Source organism: Lathyrus oleraceus, chromosome 6 (genome assembly GCF_024323335.1).
Source record: "Lathyrus oleraceus cultivar Zhongwan6 chromosome 6, CAAS_Psat_ZW6_1.0, whole genome shotgun sequence".
In the NCBI taxonomy this organism is placed as follows: domain Eukaryota; kingdom Viridiplantae; phylum Streptophyta; class Magnoliopsida; order Fabales; family Fabaceae; genus Lathyrus; species Lathyrus oleraceus.
Genome location: NC_066584.1, coordinates 33,709,677 through 33,729,598, shown reverse-complemented (window position 1 = coordinate 33,729,598; position 19,922 = coordinate 33,709,677). Strand labels below are relative to the sequence as shown.

General features: G+C 34.6%; 2 protein-coding genes and 1 non-coding gene across 3 annotated transcripts; 2 read left to right on the top strand and 1 right to left on the bottom strand.

The window, feature by feature from the left end:
* Positions 1 to 2,531: 2,531 nt before the first annotated feature.
* On the top strand, positions 2,532 to 5,175 carry LOC127092256 (protein NRT1/ PTR FAMILY 1.2). The gene is made up of 4 exons (XM_051031105.1): positions 2,532 to 2,773; positions 2,878 to 3,095; positions 3,332 to 3,885; positions 3,969 to 5,175. Exons 1-4 carry the CDS (start codon positions 2,656 to 2,658, stop codon positions 4,858 to 4,860), a joined length of 1,782 nt encoding a protein of 593 aa, XP_050887062.1. The 5' UTR covers positions 2,532 to 2,655; the 3' UTR covers positions 4,861 to 5,175.
* Positions 5,176 to 10,632: 5,457 nt separating this feature from the next.
* LOC127092255 (uncharacterized) lies at positions 10,633 to 13,520 on the top strand. Its single transcript, XM_051031104.1, has 2 exons — positions 10,633 to 11,113; positions 12,823 to 13,520. The coding sequence occupies exons 1-2, from the start codon at positions 10,732 to 10,734 to the stop codon at positions 13,317 to 13,319; spliced, it is 879 nt and encodes a 292-aa protein (XP_050887061.1). The 5' UTR covers positions 10,633 to 10,731; the 3' UTR covers positions 13,320 to 13,520.
* Positions 13,521 to 13,580: 60 nt separating this feature from the next.
* TRNAR-ACG (transfer RNA arginine (anticodon ACG)) lies at positions 13,581 to 13,653 on the bottom strand. The gene has a single exon. It is a non-coding gene; the product is annotated as a tRNA-Arg (tRNA).
* Between the last annotated feature and the right edge of the window lie 6,269 nt (positions 13,654 to 19,922).

Below are 19,922 nucleotides of genomic sequence, written 5' to 3'. Positions count from 1 at the left end.
TAAGAAATATTTCTGAAGTCCCAACTGCACGCTGACTCTTATTACCCTTATCCAGTTGAATTTGATCCGCTGTCGCACGCGGATCAAAACGAGTAGTTTTTCAAAAATGTAGTTTAACGACAAATTGACTCGGATTATCGTTCTCACAAGGATTCTTGAATGAATTAACCAATGATAGTAACGATTAATGGGGTTTTGGTTGGTTTAGGATTCAATTAAAAAAAATAGATTAAAATAAGTGATTATTGAAATAAGTTGTAGCAACAATTTACTGATTCGGTCTTTGCCTATCATCGACTATCGTAATTCCAACCACAAATTAACTATTCCTATTCGATTATAATATCAACTGACAAGCACAATTGATAGTATAAGTTGTATGTTCATATTATCCGAATTAAGCAAACGGGATTAAGTTTCATGAATTAAGCAAACATGAATTAAACGGACTCGATAACGAATTAAGCAAACGAAATCGTGACTATAGTTAGGATCACACAATCAATCAGATTAAATCAATATAACATATGTAAATCGGATTAAGCAAACAAAATACATATATTAATATTGAAAGGAATAAAAAACCTGAATAAGAATTACTAAAATCTCAAGGTATCAAAACCCGAATATAGCAAATTGTTTGGATCGATTAGTTCTTCATGAGAATTCTTGCCAAAGCTTTCAAGTCTTTCGTGAATAGTCTTCCCCCTAATGTTATGCGGCTGCTAGGTATATGGAAAACAAGGAATTTGGTTTACAACCCAACTGGATCGAAAACATAACCCAAGCCCAAAACATAATGACCCAAAACTTAAATAAAACATAAAAATAATCAAAGCAAACCGAAGAAATGCTTAAGTACAAACATGGAAGAACGTGCATCAAAATGCACTGATCAATAACCGTTTCTAACGACCCTTTAATCACGTCGAGACACATGACACCTTGCATGGATGTAACTTTCCATTACCCCCCACATGTACCTTCAACAGTTTCAGATAAGAGTAAAGTTCCCTTATTTATTTGAATTTTGAATCTCCAATCAAAAACCGTCTTCAACCATTTTAAGAAATATTTCTGAAATCCCAACTGCACGCTGACTCTTATTTCCCTTATCCAGTCGAAACACCTCTACCTGGTCGAACATTTCCTCCTGATCGAAACATCTCTACATAGAATTTTCCTTTTAGTAATTCTTTAGTGGGCGTCAAAATTATGAGCTATCAACATCTAATTAGAGATTTCCATAACCAATACATGTCAGAAATAAACAAGTGACAAGTAACTCTTTGCTTCCCTGATGTGCCCTCACTCAATAGCTATTGGGATAGAAAAGTTTTAAGAAAATTGCATGAGAAAGAAACCAAACAAAAACACTTGAATAACAACCATTATAACCTTGAATAGCCACAAATCACCACAATTGCCATCGGTATAATAAAAAAAATTGAAACACTTGAAAACCATCTAGTGATATTGAACTCGAAAATTGCATATTTTTCAATTCAAGGTGACTGCTTTATGAAAAGAAAGATGCAGAAAGGTAAGAAAGGAAACAAGAATTTATACATTTGAATATGACAAGGAATCTAATGGAATCATGTTCTGGAATTAACAATATAATTAATAAATAAACAATTACAGTAAATAGTTATAGTGAAACCACTCAGATCTAAATTCTAATTCAAATTCTAATTCGAAATCGTATATACAATTGAAATCAAATTCTCTCACTGTGACTACATAACCTTTTCTTTTGATTCAGAAACCACTCATATTCAAATTCTAATTCAAACAACAAATAGGTTTCTCATGATTGAAGTGAGGGGTTTCGATTTATACTAGAGAGTGAGGTGAAAATTTATGTTTATTATGGCTGACTTCAAAAAAAATGGTTTATATTTTTTCTGGACATAAATTTTTCTAGATTTCAATTTATTGGGAACATGAATTATGATCTTCATCTTCTTCATTGAGGCTTACCTCAAAAAAATTAGTTTATACTTTTTAAATAAATTTTATTTATTATATGGGATACACATGACTTTCATCTTGACAAAATAAAATTACACTTAGATATTTCAAATTCCACATCATTGTCACGCAGATCATTTCGTTGACTTTGACTAACTGAATAAACGAAAAGGATTAGCGTGACACATTGTGTACAATTGAGAGACTATTTTAACATTTTTAAAATTTAAGGGATCAAAATAGACCCCAAAATAAAATTAAGTGAAAAAAAAATATTTTGCATGTGTGGTATTAATTTGACCATATATTGACTGGATACACTCGAGTCCCTTTTTTTTATATGTATGTGACTCGTGAGTGTCATGCAATGACATTTTACTTCTTGGAAATCATAACTGATATTTAAAAAAAATTGTAACAATAATATATTGATTAGATCTGTTTATTAAACAACTAACCCAAAATTTATTTATTATTTTTAATTCAACTCGTGCACTGCGTGGGATGATAAAAAGACATTTCTAATCTAATTATCAACACAAAAAAATCTTTGTCAAAATCAAAAGAAAAAATATCTAGTTCTTCTCAACATTTCCATCTCACAAACTATAGCTATATATCTTTTCTTTATGAGTTTCATTTCTATTTACATCCAAAAAAAGTAGCTAGCAAATAAGAGTAATGGAGTACCCAAACCTTGATGCCACAAATGAGAAACTCATGCAAAATAGCATCTCTTCTTCTTCATCTTCTTCTCATCCCAGAAAAGGTGGTTTTAGAACCATGCCGTTTATCATAGGTACTGTCTCATTATATCCTTAACTTTTTGTTGATGTTTTATTTTTTATATATTTGATGACCCTTTTGGATGTTTTGTTTGTTTGTTTGCTTGTGATGTGACAGTGAATGAGTGTTTTGAGAAAGTGGCAAGTTATGGAATAATGCCTAACATGATACTGTACTTGAGAGATGATTATAACATGCCTATTCCTAAAGCTACTAGCGTTCTTTATACTTGGTCTGCTATGTCTAATATCTTGTCCATTTTTGGTGCTTTTCTCTCTGATTCTTACTTGGGTCGCTTCAATGTCATCTTCATTGGTTCCCTCTCAAGCCTTCTTGTAAGTTTATCATCCGCTTTTGAAAAATGATTCTTACGATACTACTGTGAAAATCAGGGTCGTCTTTGAGGACGTGCAAAACGGGTTAAACCATAGATAAATGAGACCTTATAAAATGTTTGTCACAGTTAAATTATAGTTAAATATAGTCTCTATTTAGTTTGTCATTGTTAAACTACGACTAATCTAGTAGCGCACTCTGATGATGATGCCTTAATGTTTCTTATCTTCCACAGGGTTTAACCATTTTGTGGTTAACTGCAATGATCCCGTCACTGAAACCGTCCGATGTATCGTCATCATCGCTCGTCCAAGTCTTTGATTCTGCTACATCATCTCAACTAGCAGTTTTGTTCATTTCCTTAGGATTGATTTCGATTGGAGCTGGTTGTGTTCGACCTTGTTCTATAGCCTTTGGAGCAGACCAGTTAGCGGTTAAGGAAAATTTGGATGATGGTAGGATCTTGGATAGTTACTTTAATTGGTATTATACATCGATTGCAGTTTCAACCATTATCGCGTTGAGTGTGATTGCTTACATTCAAGAAAACCTAGGATGGAAAATCGGGTTTGGAGTACCTGCGGTGCTAATGTTGATATCGGCTTTCAGTTTCGTTGTTGGTTCGCCGTACTATGTCAAAGTGAGGCCGAGTGAGAGCTTACTCACTAATTTTATAACAGTAGTTGTTGTGGCCATAAAGAACAGAAAGCTTAGTCTTCCTGATCACGGCTTTGATCGGTACTGTCAAGGCCGTGATTCGGATCTGATGGTTCCTACCGATAGCCTGAGGTATTGATTATGCTTGTTCTCATCGATAACTATAAGTTATGTATATTGCAAGAAGCGTGAATTAACATGTTCTTCGTATGTAGGTTTTTGAACAAAGCTTGCGTTATAAGAAATCATGAGAGGGAGTTAAACCCAGATGGATCAATTTCGAATCCGTGGAATCTATGCACAATAGGACAGGTGGAGTCACTGAAATCATTGCTTAGAGTCATTCCTATGTGGTCGACGGGAATCTGTATGATGGCGACTCAGAGTTCATTTTCCACTCTTCAAGCCAAAACAATGAACCGAAGGTTATTCGGCAATTTCAATTTTCCTGCAGGATCGTTCAATCTTATCATGATATTCACCTTATCAGTAGTCATTCCTTTATACGACCGAATAGTTGTACCTCTACTAGCCAAATACACAGGCCGGCCTAGAGGATTCGGTTGTAAAGTCCGCATTGGGATAGGAATTTTGTTTGTATGTGCAGCTAAAGTAGTAGCAGCTATTGTCGAAACCGTGAGACGAAATGCAGCCATTGAACAAGGGTTCGAAGACCAACCAAACGCTGTAATCAACATGTCGGCTTTATGGCTTGTTCCGGAGTTCGTTTTGCTTGGATTGGGCGAGTCTTTCACGCCAGTTGGACTTGTTGAGTTTTTCTACACTTATTTCCCGAAGAATATGTCGAGTTTCGCAATGGCTATTTTCACATTGGAACTAGCTGCTGGTGATGTAGTTTCGAGTGCGGTTGTGAGCATTGTGGACAAGGTCACTAGCATCGGAGGAAACGAGAGCTGGTTATCGACTAACATCAACAAGGGCCATCTGAATTACTATTACGCGCTACTCGCTTTCTTAGGTATGATTAACTACCTCTATTATCTTGTCATTTGTTGGACTTATGGACCCAAACACGGAGAAAAACGCGAAGCTTCAGAAGGCGACGAGGATGATAAATTTGATTACAAGGAGTTACATACATCATGAATTGAAATATCTGTGTATTTCTATGTTGTATTTATAATAAAAGAAAACGTAGTCTCTATTGTTTCCACAAGGGCAATAAGCAGTAGCAATTTGTCTGAACATGAACAAATGCAAATTAGAGGAAAGAAAACAAAAGTAAGAACATCACTGTCACATGAAAATGAAGAAACTTACCTAGACATATCTTCTAATGGAACTGGTCCTAAGTAGTATTTGTTTTCTTTACTGGATATGAATCTGCATATATTCACATGAGTTCTGTGTTAGAAAGATCTTCAATAACGGCCACGTAAAAGCTTTTGTGGTTTCGATCAATATAGGTGTTACGATACTGATTATGATCGTCACAGTGTGAATTAATCACAATTTCTTTTTCATCGTAAAAACGGAAAATAGATGTATCACTACCGGCATCTTCGAAAGTGTCTGATAACTTACAGTACTACTTCAGTGAAAGCAGGTTTTGATGAATCTCCTTCCTGAAAAGGAAAAACAAGAATAGAAACTTAGAAGCTATAAAAATTTAGAAGTAAATTAAGATATAAAACTTGATTATTGCAGGTTAATTAAGTATATTACAATCTCACCTTGTAGAAACTTACAAGTCTTTTGATCATATTCACATGCTCGCCGCTCCAAATACTACGAGAGGTCTTTTGATTAATTTGAAGTTGTTTTCGATGTTGTTACAATCGTAGATATTCAAACCAATGTTTTAAAAATCGGATCGAAGATCGAATCAATGAAACTTATGCTTTAAGATTCAATTGGTTCAATCAATTAAACCTATAATAAAAAGATTTATTAAATTAATTAATAATATAAAATTAAATATTATAAATATGTCACACATAATCATATAATTATATATGTTAACACATTAATAAAATAAATATTTTAAAAATCAATTACAAATTTAATACAACAATATCGATAATGTATATAATAACATGAGATAGTTGTACATTTCATTTCATCCTTCATTTAAGAATAATTTGTACAAATTAAATAATTATCATCAAATCAATTAAATTAATTCAAATCAAAATTAAAATAAAAGAACATAATAACTAAATTAAAGTTTAAAAAATTAAGAATGATTAAATTAAGTAAGATAAAATACCAAAAATAAACAATACTATATATTTAATTAAACAACAAAATACCGAATTCCAATTGAACTAGGACAAACAAGTCATAATTGACAACAACAAATAATATTGACGACAAATAATATTGTGTTGGACATTGTGATTATGTTTGAAAGAGATATTGTGATGATGATATGTGGTTGAAAGATAAACTATAATGGAATGATAAAAATTAGAAATATGTATGGTTGTAAAAAAATATGTTTTTTTTTTGTGATTAGGGGAATGTATGTTCAGTTTTGATATTGACATATTAAACTTAAAAATAAAAATCAATTTGACGCATTTTTATCGGACGATTTTACAAAACTGACTCCGATTCTTTGGTTCGAATGATTTTGGACGGTTCAATCCAGTTTTTTCGATTTTACTCCGATTTTGACCCATTAACAATTTTGAACGATTAACCCATCAGATTCATTTCCGATTTTTGATCCAACCGATTGAACAGGCCGATTCAATCAGATTTTAAAAAAATTGATCGATACTATATCATATTTATAGTGATAAACTTGTCACAATAAAAAAAAAAGTGGACGTTGGTTTGAATTTGGTACTACTTTATTTAAGAAAGTATTTTGATAATGTATTAACCTGTCTTTGTGTTTATATACATTATTTACTTTTTTTTTGTGTCAAATATAATTTAGTTTTATTGGATCTTTTTGTAAGTATGGAAAATCAATTTATCAGAAATGATTTGTTTTACTTTTTTCCAATAATATTATCATTTTGAATCAGGGTGTAAGATACGTAAAACCTAGACATACAAAACATGCAAATAAGAGGATTGTTTGATATATATATAATTTTAGGAAAACACCTTTTTTTATATAAGGAAAAACACTTTTTTATATATTAGGAAAATCACTTTTTATTTTATATTACTGGATGTTGTTTTTGTTTTTGGTAGGTTCTTTTCCAATGTTATTTGAGGTATATCGAGTATTAAATATAGAGAATATCTATTTTAATTAGATTGGTTAAAATCTCTAGTCAGAAAAAAAACCTTCACCACGTAGTAATAAGTAGATTGAGAAGGGACGGAAAGATAGACCATTGTTAAAGTTTCGAGACTACGAGAAATTTAATGGAACTCCTAACGCGATATTTTCATTGTAGTAACTGCCAACATGGAAAATTATTTAGTCTCAGGGATTCTTATTGACGACGAGAGTTCGTGTGATCTAATGTATCTCGTAATCTTCATGAAGTTATGGTTACACATGCAAGATCTGAAGTCAAGTAAAGACAGAAGCCTCATAGTGTTCACGACTCTTTAACTCGGCCTTGTGGAACATGGACCAACTGATTTCCTTTGGAGAAGAGAAGAACATGAGAACTCCAAATGTGCTTTTTGTTGTGGTTTCTTGTGAGAGTATCTACAATGATATTTTTGGGAAATCATTCTTGGCAACACTATGCATTATAGCCTCAACGGTCCATCTGAAGATGAAATACCATAATGATTCAAGCCAACCAATCCTCGTTAAAGTCAATTTGCATGGAACTCGTCTTATACATGAGGCAACATTGAAGAATTATTTGGAATCCGCCATCACCCATGAGGAAAGGAAGAATGCGGTCGATGAAGTAACTAACGTAGTCGATCTCGACGTACGAGAAGATGAAGTCTTGCAAGTGTAGGAGAATTGCCATCCAAGGCGCAGCGGAATTTAAAAACTTCTCCATTTAGTGATCCTTACGAATGGGCATGATCAGTGATAGAATCATTACCTCTTGTGGCGATTCAAACCTTTGGTGCAGATCTCTGATAATGATCAAAACCTTTGATACAAATCCATGAGGCGATCACGAACGTTGAACGATGACAACGTCTCTACTCAGTCCACACAAACGGATTCCTTCAATCGCAGTGCTAGCTGTTATGAATGAAGGCTTTGAGTGAGAGAAAGAGGGAAACAAAATTCCAAGTCTCTACTTGAATTTCTGTCTGAGTGGATTGGAGTGACAATGCTTCTACCCAAGGGGTTCTATTTATAGAACCACTTGTGTGGGCTTCAAGCTAAAAAATCCACTTAAGTGTATTTTGGCCCATATCTTATAATATGCCCAAAATCACTTAAGTATTTGGTACCTTACCATATTTCGTCTCCCACTTAAGTGCACCGTACCTTACGGTGTTCCTTAGTTACTCTATCTCTCATCAATCCGTCCTTTGTGTGTGACCCTATAGGTTTTCGCGGCGTTGGCAATTATATTAAATCACGCATTTAACATAATAAACAGTGAGCGGTATCTAGCAACACATCACTGCTACCCAAGTCACGAAAATGTCATGTGATCTGACAAAACCTCCTGTGATAATAATTATGTGTATAATTACCCCTTTGCCCTTATGTCTATATTGAACACAAGGTATAGACCGTGTCATCCTTGTCCAGTTCAATATTGGGCCCATAGACATTTATCCTGTTACGCAGGATTGGCAAATTCCATCTAGGACACTCATGTCCCTCAGCATGCTTCGTGGAGTACTCATCAACTGTCTTTATGGTCATCCAGTTACGGACAACGTTGGATCAGCAATAAAGCACTCAACTCTACATCTAGGATCCATAGTGGTTTCAGGTCGAAGAGTGGTATACACTATTATCACCATGAGAATAACTTATGACACTTTGCATAACTTTCTATATAGTATTCTCATAGCGGGTCAATCCGGTATAAATATTACTCCTAATAATCATACCCATGTTTAAGACTTGATAACTCTTTATCCATGATCCATGAGATGTGATCATCAGTCTACAAACATAATAGTCTCAATGCTTTAATGTTATCCCACTTCACAGTAAAGCTCGACTACGGATACTTTAAGAATATCGTCCTTATGTTTAATGTGTTCTCATGATTAAGTCACACTTAATACATTAAACGGACTATCTATTCCAGGGACTTTATTAATCAACCATAATAAAGAAAATGCCTTTAAATAATTCGATACAAGTACCAAAAGTATTGGCCTCTAGGGCTTACACCAACAGCAAGATGACGAGCTTAACATATTAATCAGGAGCAAGATGAAGACCTTGAGGTTGATTTCAGACGGTGAGTTTGAAGTCGTCCAACTTGATGATAATCTGACATGGCCAGTTCGGATAGACACTGATCTACACACCAGAGTAAAGAAAAGACTTGTTGAGTGCCTAAAGGCCAATGCCAACTTTTTCATGATTTCTTGTTGTAAGATGTCAGACATAGACCCGATTGTGGCATGCCATAAATTAAACATCAACCCTTGTGCCCGATACGTATCCCAACAAAAGAGACGACAATCCATTGTAAAGGCTGAAGCAACCATGAAAATATTTTAGGGTTTGCTCGATGTCAACTTTATCTCCGAAGTTAAATATACTGAATGATTCTCTAATGTCGTGTTGGTCATGAAGGCTTCATGGAAGTGGAGGATGTCCATTAATTACACTAATCTCAACCGGGCATATGCCCTAAATATTCGTATCCACTTCGACAAACCATTGGATAATTTAGCTAAGTTCAAGCTTTTGTCATTTATGGACACATACTCTAGTTATAACTAGATACCCATGTATGAGTTAGATAGGGAGAAAATATCTTTCATGACTGAGCAAGCCAACTACCAGTACAACATGGTGCCTTTTGTTTTGAAAAATACAGAAACAACATACTAGAGAATGACAGGCAAGGTTTTCAAGGAAGAAATGAGTGAAACGTTGGAGGTATACATGGATGACATGATCGTCAAGTACGATGAAGAGGAATTACACGACAAGCATCTCTCTCACGTGTTCCAAAGAGTTCAACAATACAATATTAGGCTTAAACTAGAAAAGTGTGCCTTTGAGGCGAGGGCCAATAAATTTCTAGATTTTTATTTGATGAATATAAGCATAGAAGCAAGCCCGGATAAGGGCGAAGTGATCATCCAGACGACGACACCGACCACGAAGAAGGAGGCAATGAGAGTGAATGAAATGTTGACGACTTTAAACATGTTCATCTCAAAGTCATTTCAACACGCCATGCCATTTTACCAATCGTTGAAAAAGAAGCATACTTTGAATGGACTCAAAAATGCAAGGAAAAATATGTATCCTTGAAAATGACCATATCAACCCCACCAGTATTATCAGAACCTTTCACTAGGGAGATCTTATTTATTTGGTTGTATCCGATGAAGCAATGAGCACCATCCTCGTACGAGAGCCTAATTCAACTCAAAGTCAGTTTTACTTTATCTCAAAAGTTTTAACTAGATCAAAAGATAGAGAATACGACAATGACCTTAATGACCACGTCCATGTTATTTTCAAAACACATGTCATCGTAGTCTAAATAGACCATCCTTAAAACAAGTCCTCTACAACTCTAAGTTTGGAAGAAAAAAAAAACTTATGATTAATTGATTTTTCTAAATTTAACCTCTCGTTGCATCAAGGAAAACTTCGAAAGAAAACCTAATTGTTTGCCTACTTCATTTTAGAAATTAATTTTAAATTATTACGATAAACTTAATTAAACTTCTTCATTAGCTAAGTTTGTAAAAAAAAAAAAAGTAACTATGAAAAATAAATGAAAGTGTACTACATTACACGGTGGCGTTTTACTAACAAAATGAAACAAGTTTTCTTTGGGTCCATAGACATGGTTGGAGCATCACAGGCACACCAATGTTACTATTTCTGCTTCTTAATTAGCGACCAAAAAATACCCTAACATGACGGAAAACGCACGCGACGGTAGTCGACGCACCCGATCTCAAGCGGCTCCTGAATGGACGGTAACGGAATTACTCATTCTTGTCAACGAAATCGCTGCGGTGGAAGCTGACTGGTCCGTTCAGCTATCGTCTTACCAGCAATGGGATATCATATCGGAAAACTGCGCCGCCTTGGATGTCGATCGGAACTTGGCTCAGTGCCGTCGGAAGTGGCAATCGCTTTTGGCCGAGTATGAAGATTTCAGAAAAAGACAAAAGGCTTCGTCCAGTTTGGATCCTGAATTGTTTGGTGCTATTGAAAGAGTTGTTAAGGGGAGAGAAGAGCGAGGTGAAATTGATCGTGAAAGTGATCTTGATGCCAGTGTTGAAATTGAAACTGGTATGATTCGTTTCTCTGTCTTGCTAGGTTAACTCTGCAATTTTTTCTTTATAGTTAATGCTTGATTGGTTTGGCTGCTAAAAAATTTGATTTTGAGTAAAATTGATTCGTCTCAGAAGTGAGTTGAAGTTAAAATGACTTATATTTGAATATAGTGATGTGAAAGGGTGTTGAACAATAAATTTCGATGTAAGCATTGATTTTAGAAGCCGTTGTGTTATCTGGTGTGCAGACAGATGGTATCTATTAGATAGGTACAGAGAAAGGGAGCTGTTCCTTTAAGGAACCAGAAATGTATGAAGTAGTGATGGAATAGAGTCTTGATGCGGCGGTGCATGGTGCATGCTTTTGGCACGGCGGAGAGGGGTGGACCTAGCACTCTAATGCCCAAGTCAGGGAATGAGTCATAAAAGAGTAAAGCAAGTTATGGTTAGAACATATCTCAGGTTTCGCGTGACATCCCTTATATTTGAGGGGCAGTTAGACATGCCATATATTTGGGCATGGCTTAACTCAACTTTGCAGTTAGACATCCCTTATATTTGGGCGTGGCTTAACTCAATTTTACAAAATTGGTTTGTAGAGTGAGAATTGTCACCCATTTATACGTTCAGGTCATCTTTCATCCAATGTAGAACTCTTAACACACACACCCTCACACTTAGGATTACACATTTGGAGCGTGATTTGATAGTTGTGGCCTAATAGCAGGTGGTCCAATGGATCCTTGATAGACGTTAATATCATTTTAAAATATGGATTGAGTGTAACTAAACTTTACAAAGTTGGCTTGTAAGGCAAGGAGAGTCACTTTGTATAAACTATTTTCAGACTCTATTTTAAACTATGTTAACTTGGTTTTTTCTCAATATGATTTTAGAGTTTATCGAGGGTCGCCTACAATTCATATCCACTCTTAAAGTTCAATAGTACTGAGCGTGAGGGGGTGTATAAACCCTATTTCTATATACCAATTCGGGTTACCCACCGTTTATATTCACGCCCCAAGCTCAATAGTTGGGTTTGGGGGAATCTATTAGAAAGTATCCAAATCTCACATAGATTAAAGATAGAATATGATTAAATTTATAAAGAATGACATCCCTTATTTTACAAATCAGTTTTGTGAGGTTGAGTCTTGAATTTCTAAAAGGTTGTGTTGCACCCGTACAGTTGCTGCAGAAAGGCCGTGATATGGTGCAAGAAAATATGCATTAATTGAATTGAAACCATGTTGAGAGGATAAAATGTCATTTTAAGGATTAGTTGAGGAACTGTGGTTTGAGATATCAATAAATAGTGATGGGTGGACCCGTGCACGATGTTCCTAGATTGTTTTTAGGATTTGAACTCATGACCTTTGTTAAAAGGCAACAACCTTATGCATTGGTAAGAGTAAACGCTAGTACCGTTGGAAAAGTATTATTTCTTCGATTTAAGGTGATTAATAATTTGAAACAAATCAAAATTTTAAAAAGTGACAGGATATCATGAAGGGTTTGGAGGGGCTAGGAAGACTTAGTTATGAATTTAATTTTGGTTTTAAGGTTGCTTCTTTATCTAGTGGTGTTAATTTATGCCAATTTTTGCTCTAGTTTTGTTACATATTGGTGTGATGTTAGCTGCAATTCATTATGTGTGCTACAGTTTTTTCTGTTACTGCTTAAGAATTTTTCTCCTAAATGCATTTTTTATGCACAAATTGTTAGGGTCCAAAAGAAAAAGACAGCGAAGAAAATCTGAGAAACACTTGGTTCATAAGCGAAAGGAAAGCCATGATGAAGAGCCTGGGAATAATCATTTAGAAGAAGAGTATTTGAAAGACTTCCTAGGAAAGAAATCTAAATTGAAACGAACTGCAAAAAGGCAACCAAAGCTCATAGAGTCGTTGCCATTGAAGAACCTTACCGAATTAGATGAAAGCCATAATATTGAAATGCCAAAGCCAGAGGAGAGTGTAGGAAACATAACAAATAATCGTAGGGAAGAAAATGAAGAAATTTTGACTCTGAAATTGCGAGAATTGGCAATAGAGATTCAAGAGATCAGTGCTGAATCAGCTGACTGCAAGGAAGCTAACCCAGAGAATATAGAAGATTATCGTACCGAATTTACCAGACGCCAAGGAGATAAGCTCATAGCAAGGCTGGGAAATTTCTCCAACACCCTTAAGCAGCTATGTGATCTTCTCCAAGAGTGTAAATGAAGATTACCTTTTTTTTCCTTTGATGATTATTTTTGTCATTGTTAGTGAATGAATGCACATGTTAAACAAAAAAAGATTAGACTGTACTCAAATTTAATTGTAATTTTGATGTTAACATCTAACCTCTTCAAAAAGAATAAAGGGTCGTTGCAAAATTTATTTGTTGCTTCTGTTATTAAGGGGATTTAAGTGATAACTGAATCATGGTATTTGTATTTAATTTTGAGCAGTTATAACTTAAAAAAGTCATAATCATGAAAACGACTTCACTGGGGATCGAACCCAGAATCTCTGGTTCCGTAGACCAGCGCCTTATCCATTGGGCCATGAAGTCCTGTTGAAATTTAATTACCCTACTGTAAATTTGTTTTTAAATTATTTCAATATATTAGATTTATATTGCATTGTAAATAGTAAAGCATAAAAGTATAGCTACCAAATCTAAATTTAATTTAATTTCTATATATGTTTTTTTTTAATTTCAAAAAATAAAAATTGTAATAATTACATCCAATATTATTTACCAAAAGTCTCATAAATTTAAGAAATTCAATGTTTATTGTTAACTATTAATGGTGTATGTTAAATATTTTTATTAGAAAACAAAGAAAATTAGCATATTGCTTATAGAGGATGAAATTATATTTTAATTTATATGACTTTTATTAAATTGTGTTATTGATACACTTTTTTGTCATATATAACTTTTGTTTTTATATTTTTTTCCCTCTCCTTAGAATCTATTCAACTATAAATCTAGATGGCTTTCTTGGTGTCGGATTTGCATGATCAAATATTATTTCTCCCAAACAAACTGCACTTCATAAAGCTCAATAAAATTCCTTAGAGAAGAATTTCTTGATTGTACAAAGAATAACAATTTAGTCATTTGTTAAATTGGTTTTGATCGGGTTAAGTGACACAAAATCAAAACCAATTTTTATTCAAAGTCAATTTCATATCAAAATTTACAGAGCATGCACCAAGGGTTATCCTACACTATTATGAAATGTTCATAATTTCTCTAACGTCCGAAGATGCATTTTTGAACGCATCTATTTTAACCATTTTTCAGATCAAATTAAGTAGACACTCATATTATGTTAAAATTTAATCCGAAAATGCATATCTGTATGCGTAAAAAATGCGTTTCAATATGCATATGCGTAAACACTATTTATTAAAATAGTTGTGGGTGTTCCAGAGATGCATCTCCAGATACTTTTCTTTTATATCCGCGCCAGACCCTTCCCACTTCCTTCTTCTTCATTTTCTAAAAAATTCTCAAAAAACTCATTTGAGCTCCGCAACGATTTTACTTCTCATCCATTCATTCAAGCTTATATCATTGTAGCTCTTTCTCCTCCTTTCCAACATCTCAAACATTCAATCTTCTACTTCTCATTAATTTGATTCGTATGTTTTAAAAAATTGTATTTACTTTTTGATTTGTATTTAGTTGTTTAAGCTAGATTAATTATTTTAGGTACATTAAATAGTAGTGTCAGCGAAATTGGTAGGCTAGACGAACACGCATTGCTGTTTTTCTACTGTTAGGGTAGAAAAGCGGTTTCTACCATGGGAGCAATATCGTAGGTTTGTCCGGAGATGCATCTTCGGATTTGCTCTGCATTATTTTCGAAGATACATCTCCAGATTGGACTCAGGCAAAAAATTGAGTAATTTTATGAAATATGTGAATTTCTCGGGACATGCTATTTATATCTATCTCTATTTCTAACGCAAATCCAATGGCTGAAAACAACACTGGTCAGATTAAGCTCAGACGTGTGTCCTAAAATGCGTCGGTACAGAGTGAGAGGGCCGTAACGAGGACCACGAGGCCACGAGTTACAAATAACTCATTTGATGGTGCATTTACTTTGCAACCCTGAGGTTCCCACCCATCTAGCTCTCATATCTGACTCTCTCAGGCCTCACAGGTAGCATAACCCGGAGTTCCTGAAGCCCCTATTGACCATGAAGCCTCTGAATCCTAAGAAGAAGCCATTAACGATCTCGATGCCCCATTAGAGAGTTACCCAGGAGGCCCATTTGATACCTCCTTACTTCATCTTTATGCAGTTCATGCTATTAGGCATGATTGAAATGGAGAGGTATATTTCTTTTCTTTTGCAATACATATGATGTCAACTAATTAAATCCATATTGATGGTTATACTTTTGTTTTACAAAAGCGTGATTGCTTGAAATCAATTAACCATGACAAGAATATTTTGGAGTTGGAACAACCAACTGTTGTTTAGTTCTTTGATGTTATCCTCTATTCCGAGCTTGCCAGTTTATATTCTTTTGCTTACATGACCATAAACCACGACATACATGCGACTTTTGCTGAGAGGTGGCATTTAGAGATGTCATATTTCCACCTACCTATAAGAAAGATGACAATCACCTTGGATGACGTTTCATGCCTCCTGCATCTTCCCATCAGGGGGAGATTACTGGACCACGGGAGGATTGAGTGAGAGGAAGGGCTCGACATGATGGTCACCCATTTAGGGGTTGACCTAGCTGAGGTCGTAAATGAGGCACATGACACTAGAGGTGCTCATGCTAGGTTTAATTTTTTTGGAAAAGCTTTATAAAAAACACCTGCAGTGGGCCTTCGACGTTGAACATGATGATGTGTAGGTTGAGTACCACCGACAATATGCATTGAAGTGTTACCTCTTAATCTTGGTTGACACGCTCATTTTTGTGAATAAAAGTGCAACATATATCGATGTGGTGTACCTTAAGTACTTTACCGACCTGACTGCAATTCACGAGTACAACTAAGGGGCCTCTTATTTGGTATATCTATATTCCAAGATGGGCGAGAGTCATCTTTGGAAGATAAAACAGATGACAGAGAGCTACACACTGCTTACGATAATTTACTATTACTAATATTTTCAATAATTCATTTGTTATACTTGTTATTAATATTGTGTCTGGATTATTTTCAGAGATGAATCATCTCTCACTTTCCTCGCATCACCAGGTGGAAAGTTGTGCCTGCCTACAATGAGGACTAGCCACATGCATCCGTTTTTCTTCCGTACAAGGGGAGTGATGCGGTCGAGCCATTCAGAGTCTCTCTTAACCATATGGTACCAAATGACATTTACTTCTGCCTATACGAGGGTCACTACCAGACACGTCCGATTGACGTCATTTCCTTATATTTCAGATGACTGGCATGTGGGTCATCTCTTATGTATCCATATCTGTCCGAGCAAGCGATGCGCCAGTTTGGATACTTATAGATTATTCCGAGACACCCATCAGAGACCACTCCTTAAGGCGTTGACCATAGAGATCTTGGTGCGATAATGAATGATTTTGAGAGTCACTTGGTACTAGAGGATTATCGTTGAGAGCCAGTCCATGTACACTATGCTTATGCTGAGGGATACATGACATGGTTCTATAGGGTGTCACACTCTATCATGACACCAGCCACTCATGGAAGACCACCTAGGCCAGCTAATAAGGAGGTATTTGAGGTTCAGGATGAGCAGGCCGAGAGCGTGACGACGGCCTGTTGGTATGTTGCGGAGATGGGTAGAGGAGTCATAGAGGCAAGACTCTGATGACACTTCTTAGTTGGACCTCGTGGAGCGCATGGTTACCGAGTTACAGAATACCGTATAATATAGGAAGAAGAGGAGGCAGGGGGTTAGACATAACCAATATTTTGTTTTATGTTTAGATGTATTACTTTTTTGTATTTTTGGGAAAATGTTATGTATCATATTGACTTTTTTTTGGATCAATGTATGAATTTATGCTTTCATTTAACTTTAATATAACTTTATTTTAATTTTATTTCACTTTAATATAAGTTGACCTTAAAATATTTTGATGTTGCTATGAAATGATTCAGGGGAGTTTTCGGAGATGCATCTCTGAAATAATTTACCCTTGCAATTAACACGCTTCTAATATCTTTTAAAGGACATCAGAGAACATTTACGGAGATGCATCTCCAGACCATAATTTTTTAAAACTGGGTGAAACTCATAAAATAAAAGGTTTACATGATTTTGGATGCATTCAGAGATGCATCTCCGGACGTATGAAAGACAATTTCGATTTTTCAAGGGTGTGGTATATTCATATAAGGGTGGAACGAGCATTGCTCATTTAAAACCCTTTTTGATGTAATATTAGATTTTAAATGGTTCAAAACTTGTTCGAACCTGGTTCAAAACAAGCTTAAATTGAGAGTAGGTTTGAACTTTAACAAGTCTACAAAAAGGAAAAATTTACCCCATACCCCTACACTTATCCCCATTATCCCATACTCATATATTTTATGAAAAATTTCAACTTTACCCTGATATATTTTTAACTAATTTACCATTTTACTTTTTATTATTCATTTGAGATTTTTGAAAAATTGTACCCATACGTATGTGTACCAAATAACCTCCGGAATGACTTCCGGTACGTATTTGTTATGTACAAGATAACTTACAATAAGTAATTTGATTTGTATTTTTTCTACTGTTCGGATTATTTTAATTGAGTTAAAATAATTTATATTATTTTATTTGAATGCTATATTTATTTTATTGGTGTTATTGAGATTGAGTAGAATTTTATTCAAACTTTTATTAACTTTAATCATTTAAATATTAGAAATAATGATAAATTGAACTTTGGGAAGAAAATTAAAATTAAGAAAAAAGGTGGAATTGGTGAGAATTGAGGGGGTTAATGAATTAATAAGATTAGTAGGAGTTTATTTAAATAGATAAGAGAATTAGAGTTAGAGTTATTGTTGTGAGAAAAAGTTATAAGCGGAGTCAGGGAGAGTCCTAGCAGAGCAAGAGGTAGGAGAAGAAAGCTTTTATTGTCAAAAGTTTTAACCTTTGCCGCAAATTCGAGGTAAGGGGATTGACCGGCTTACTGTATGCATAACTTAAGTTTCGTAAGTCCGTTTGAGGCGCGGTCAGTTGTATTAGAAATCTAACACGACAATCTTTCTTTTGAAGTGGAGAGATTGGGTATGGGAGCACTACAACAGTAAAAATTATCTGATTTTTATACAAGAAGCATACTCAAATTCCAGTCATGCGATAATTGTCTTGTTTCACGCATAACATGATTTTCGTAAGTCCTTTAAGAGTAAACTTTATAACATAAGAAAATATATAAAATTTAATACATATTAGACTTAATAAGTATATAATTTCATTAAGTTCAGTAGGAGAAATACTAGTTACAAGTCTAACGAAACATTTTGTTCGGTGTCTGTATCAGTTCCTATTATTTGATAAAAATGTACCAATTGAGATCTAAAGTCTTAAAATAAAAATCATAGTATTAAAATAGACACTCTAAAATTTTCGAAACATATTCATTTGCTTCATTCTGAATCCGTTTGATATTTTAAATAATTATTCAAATATGATGTATGACTAGCAGGAAACATGATTTTGAGGATGTTTTGATAAGATGCTATGTGAATTAGGTTGTTAATGTTTTAGGACACAAGCCCAATGTTTTGATGATATATTTGTGTTAAATAAGATATGAATATCTTTAGAGTTGAGTTTGAGAATTAAATAAGTTGAGTTTTGAGTTATTTTATATGTTTAGAGATGGGTTTGATATGTTTAGAATTATGTTGAATTAAATGAGTTGAGTTTGAGTCATATGATATGTTCAGAGTTGAGTTAAGGAGTTACTGAGTTAATGTTAGAATATGACTGGTGACTCTTAACCTATGAGTAAAATTGGTAGAGTTATTTGTGAGCTTTGTTGAGTTATGAGCATACCTTGTTGAATGTTGATGGTTGTATGATGCTGTTTTTACCCCGTTGATAAGCATTTTTGAGAATTATATATATTTAAATATTATGCTGAGTTATAATGAAATCGCTGAATTATGTTGAGATGTGTGATTTAGAGAAGAATAACTGTTGTGGCCCTATATTGGCGATGTTTATGTTGGGATGTTTGGTTCAGAGAGGAACCATTATTGTGGCCTTGCATTGACGATGTTTTAGGTTGAGAGAGGAATCTGAGACAAGTATGGGAGTTGGAGGTTTGAGACAAGTATTGCATTTGTTTGTTGCATTCATGCATCATGTATATCGAAGATAGGTGACAGACTTTTGTCCAATGACGAGTCTTAGGATCAAAGATGAAACCTGTGACAAGTCTTATGGTGACAGACTTTAATCCAGTGACGAGTCTCAGGTTCAGAGATGGAACCTGTGATGAGTCTGATGGTTCAGAAATAGAACCACGTTCAGAGATAGTACCGGTGATGAGTGAATTAATCAGTAGTATACATTTGATATCCAAAAATCTTGATACTATATGCATTGTAGTAGAGGAGATGAAATACATTGCATACATAACTACATTTGTGAATGATTATTGTTGTGTATGACTTATGTGATTGGTGATTGATATTAATTGCACTATCCTTGCTATTTTATGCACCACTAACATATGTGAATGTATTGTCACCCCTGTTTGTTTGTCTATGTTGTCCTTTAATTCAGTGGTGCAGATACCCAGGTAGAGGAGCCTTAACTGCTGTTGTGTTTTGGAGGATGACGTAGTATCATCTTCGTCATT

Coding starts and splice junctions, on each gene's coding strand:
- LOC127092256 (XM_051031105.1), top strand. CDS start 2,656: ATGGAGTACCCAAACCTTGATGCCACAAATGAGAAACTCATGCAAAAT. Junction 3,096..3,331: donor GTTCCCTCTCAAGCCTTCTT/GTAAGTTTATCA, acceptor TATCTTCCACAG/GGTTTAACCATTTTGTGGTT. Junction 3,886..3,968: donor GTTCCTACCGATAGCCTGAG/GTATTGATTATG, acceptor CTTCGTATGTAG/GTTTTTGAACAAAGCTTGCG.
- LOC127092255 (XM_051031104.1), top strand. CDS start 10,732: ATGACGGAAAACGCACGCGACGGTAGTCGACGCACCCGATCTCAAGCG. Junction 11,114..12,822: donor CAGTGTTGAAATTGAAACTG/GTATGATTCGTT, acceptor ACAAATTGTTAG/GGTCCAAAAGAAAAAGACAG.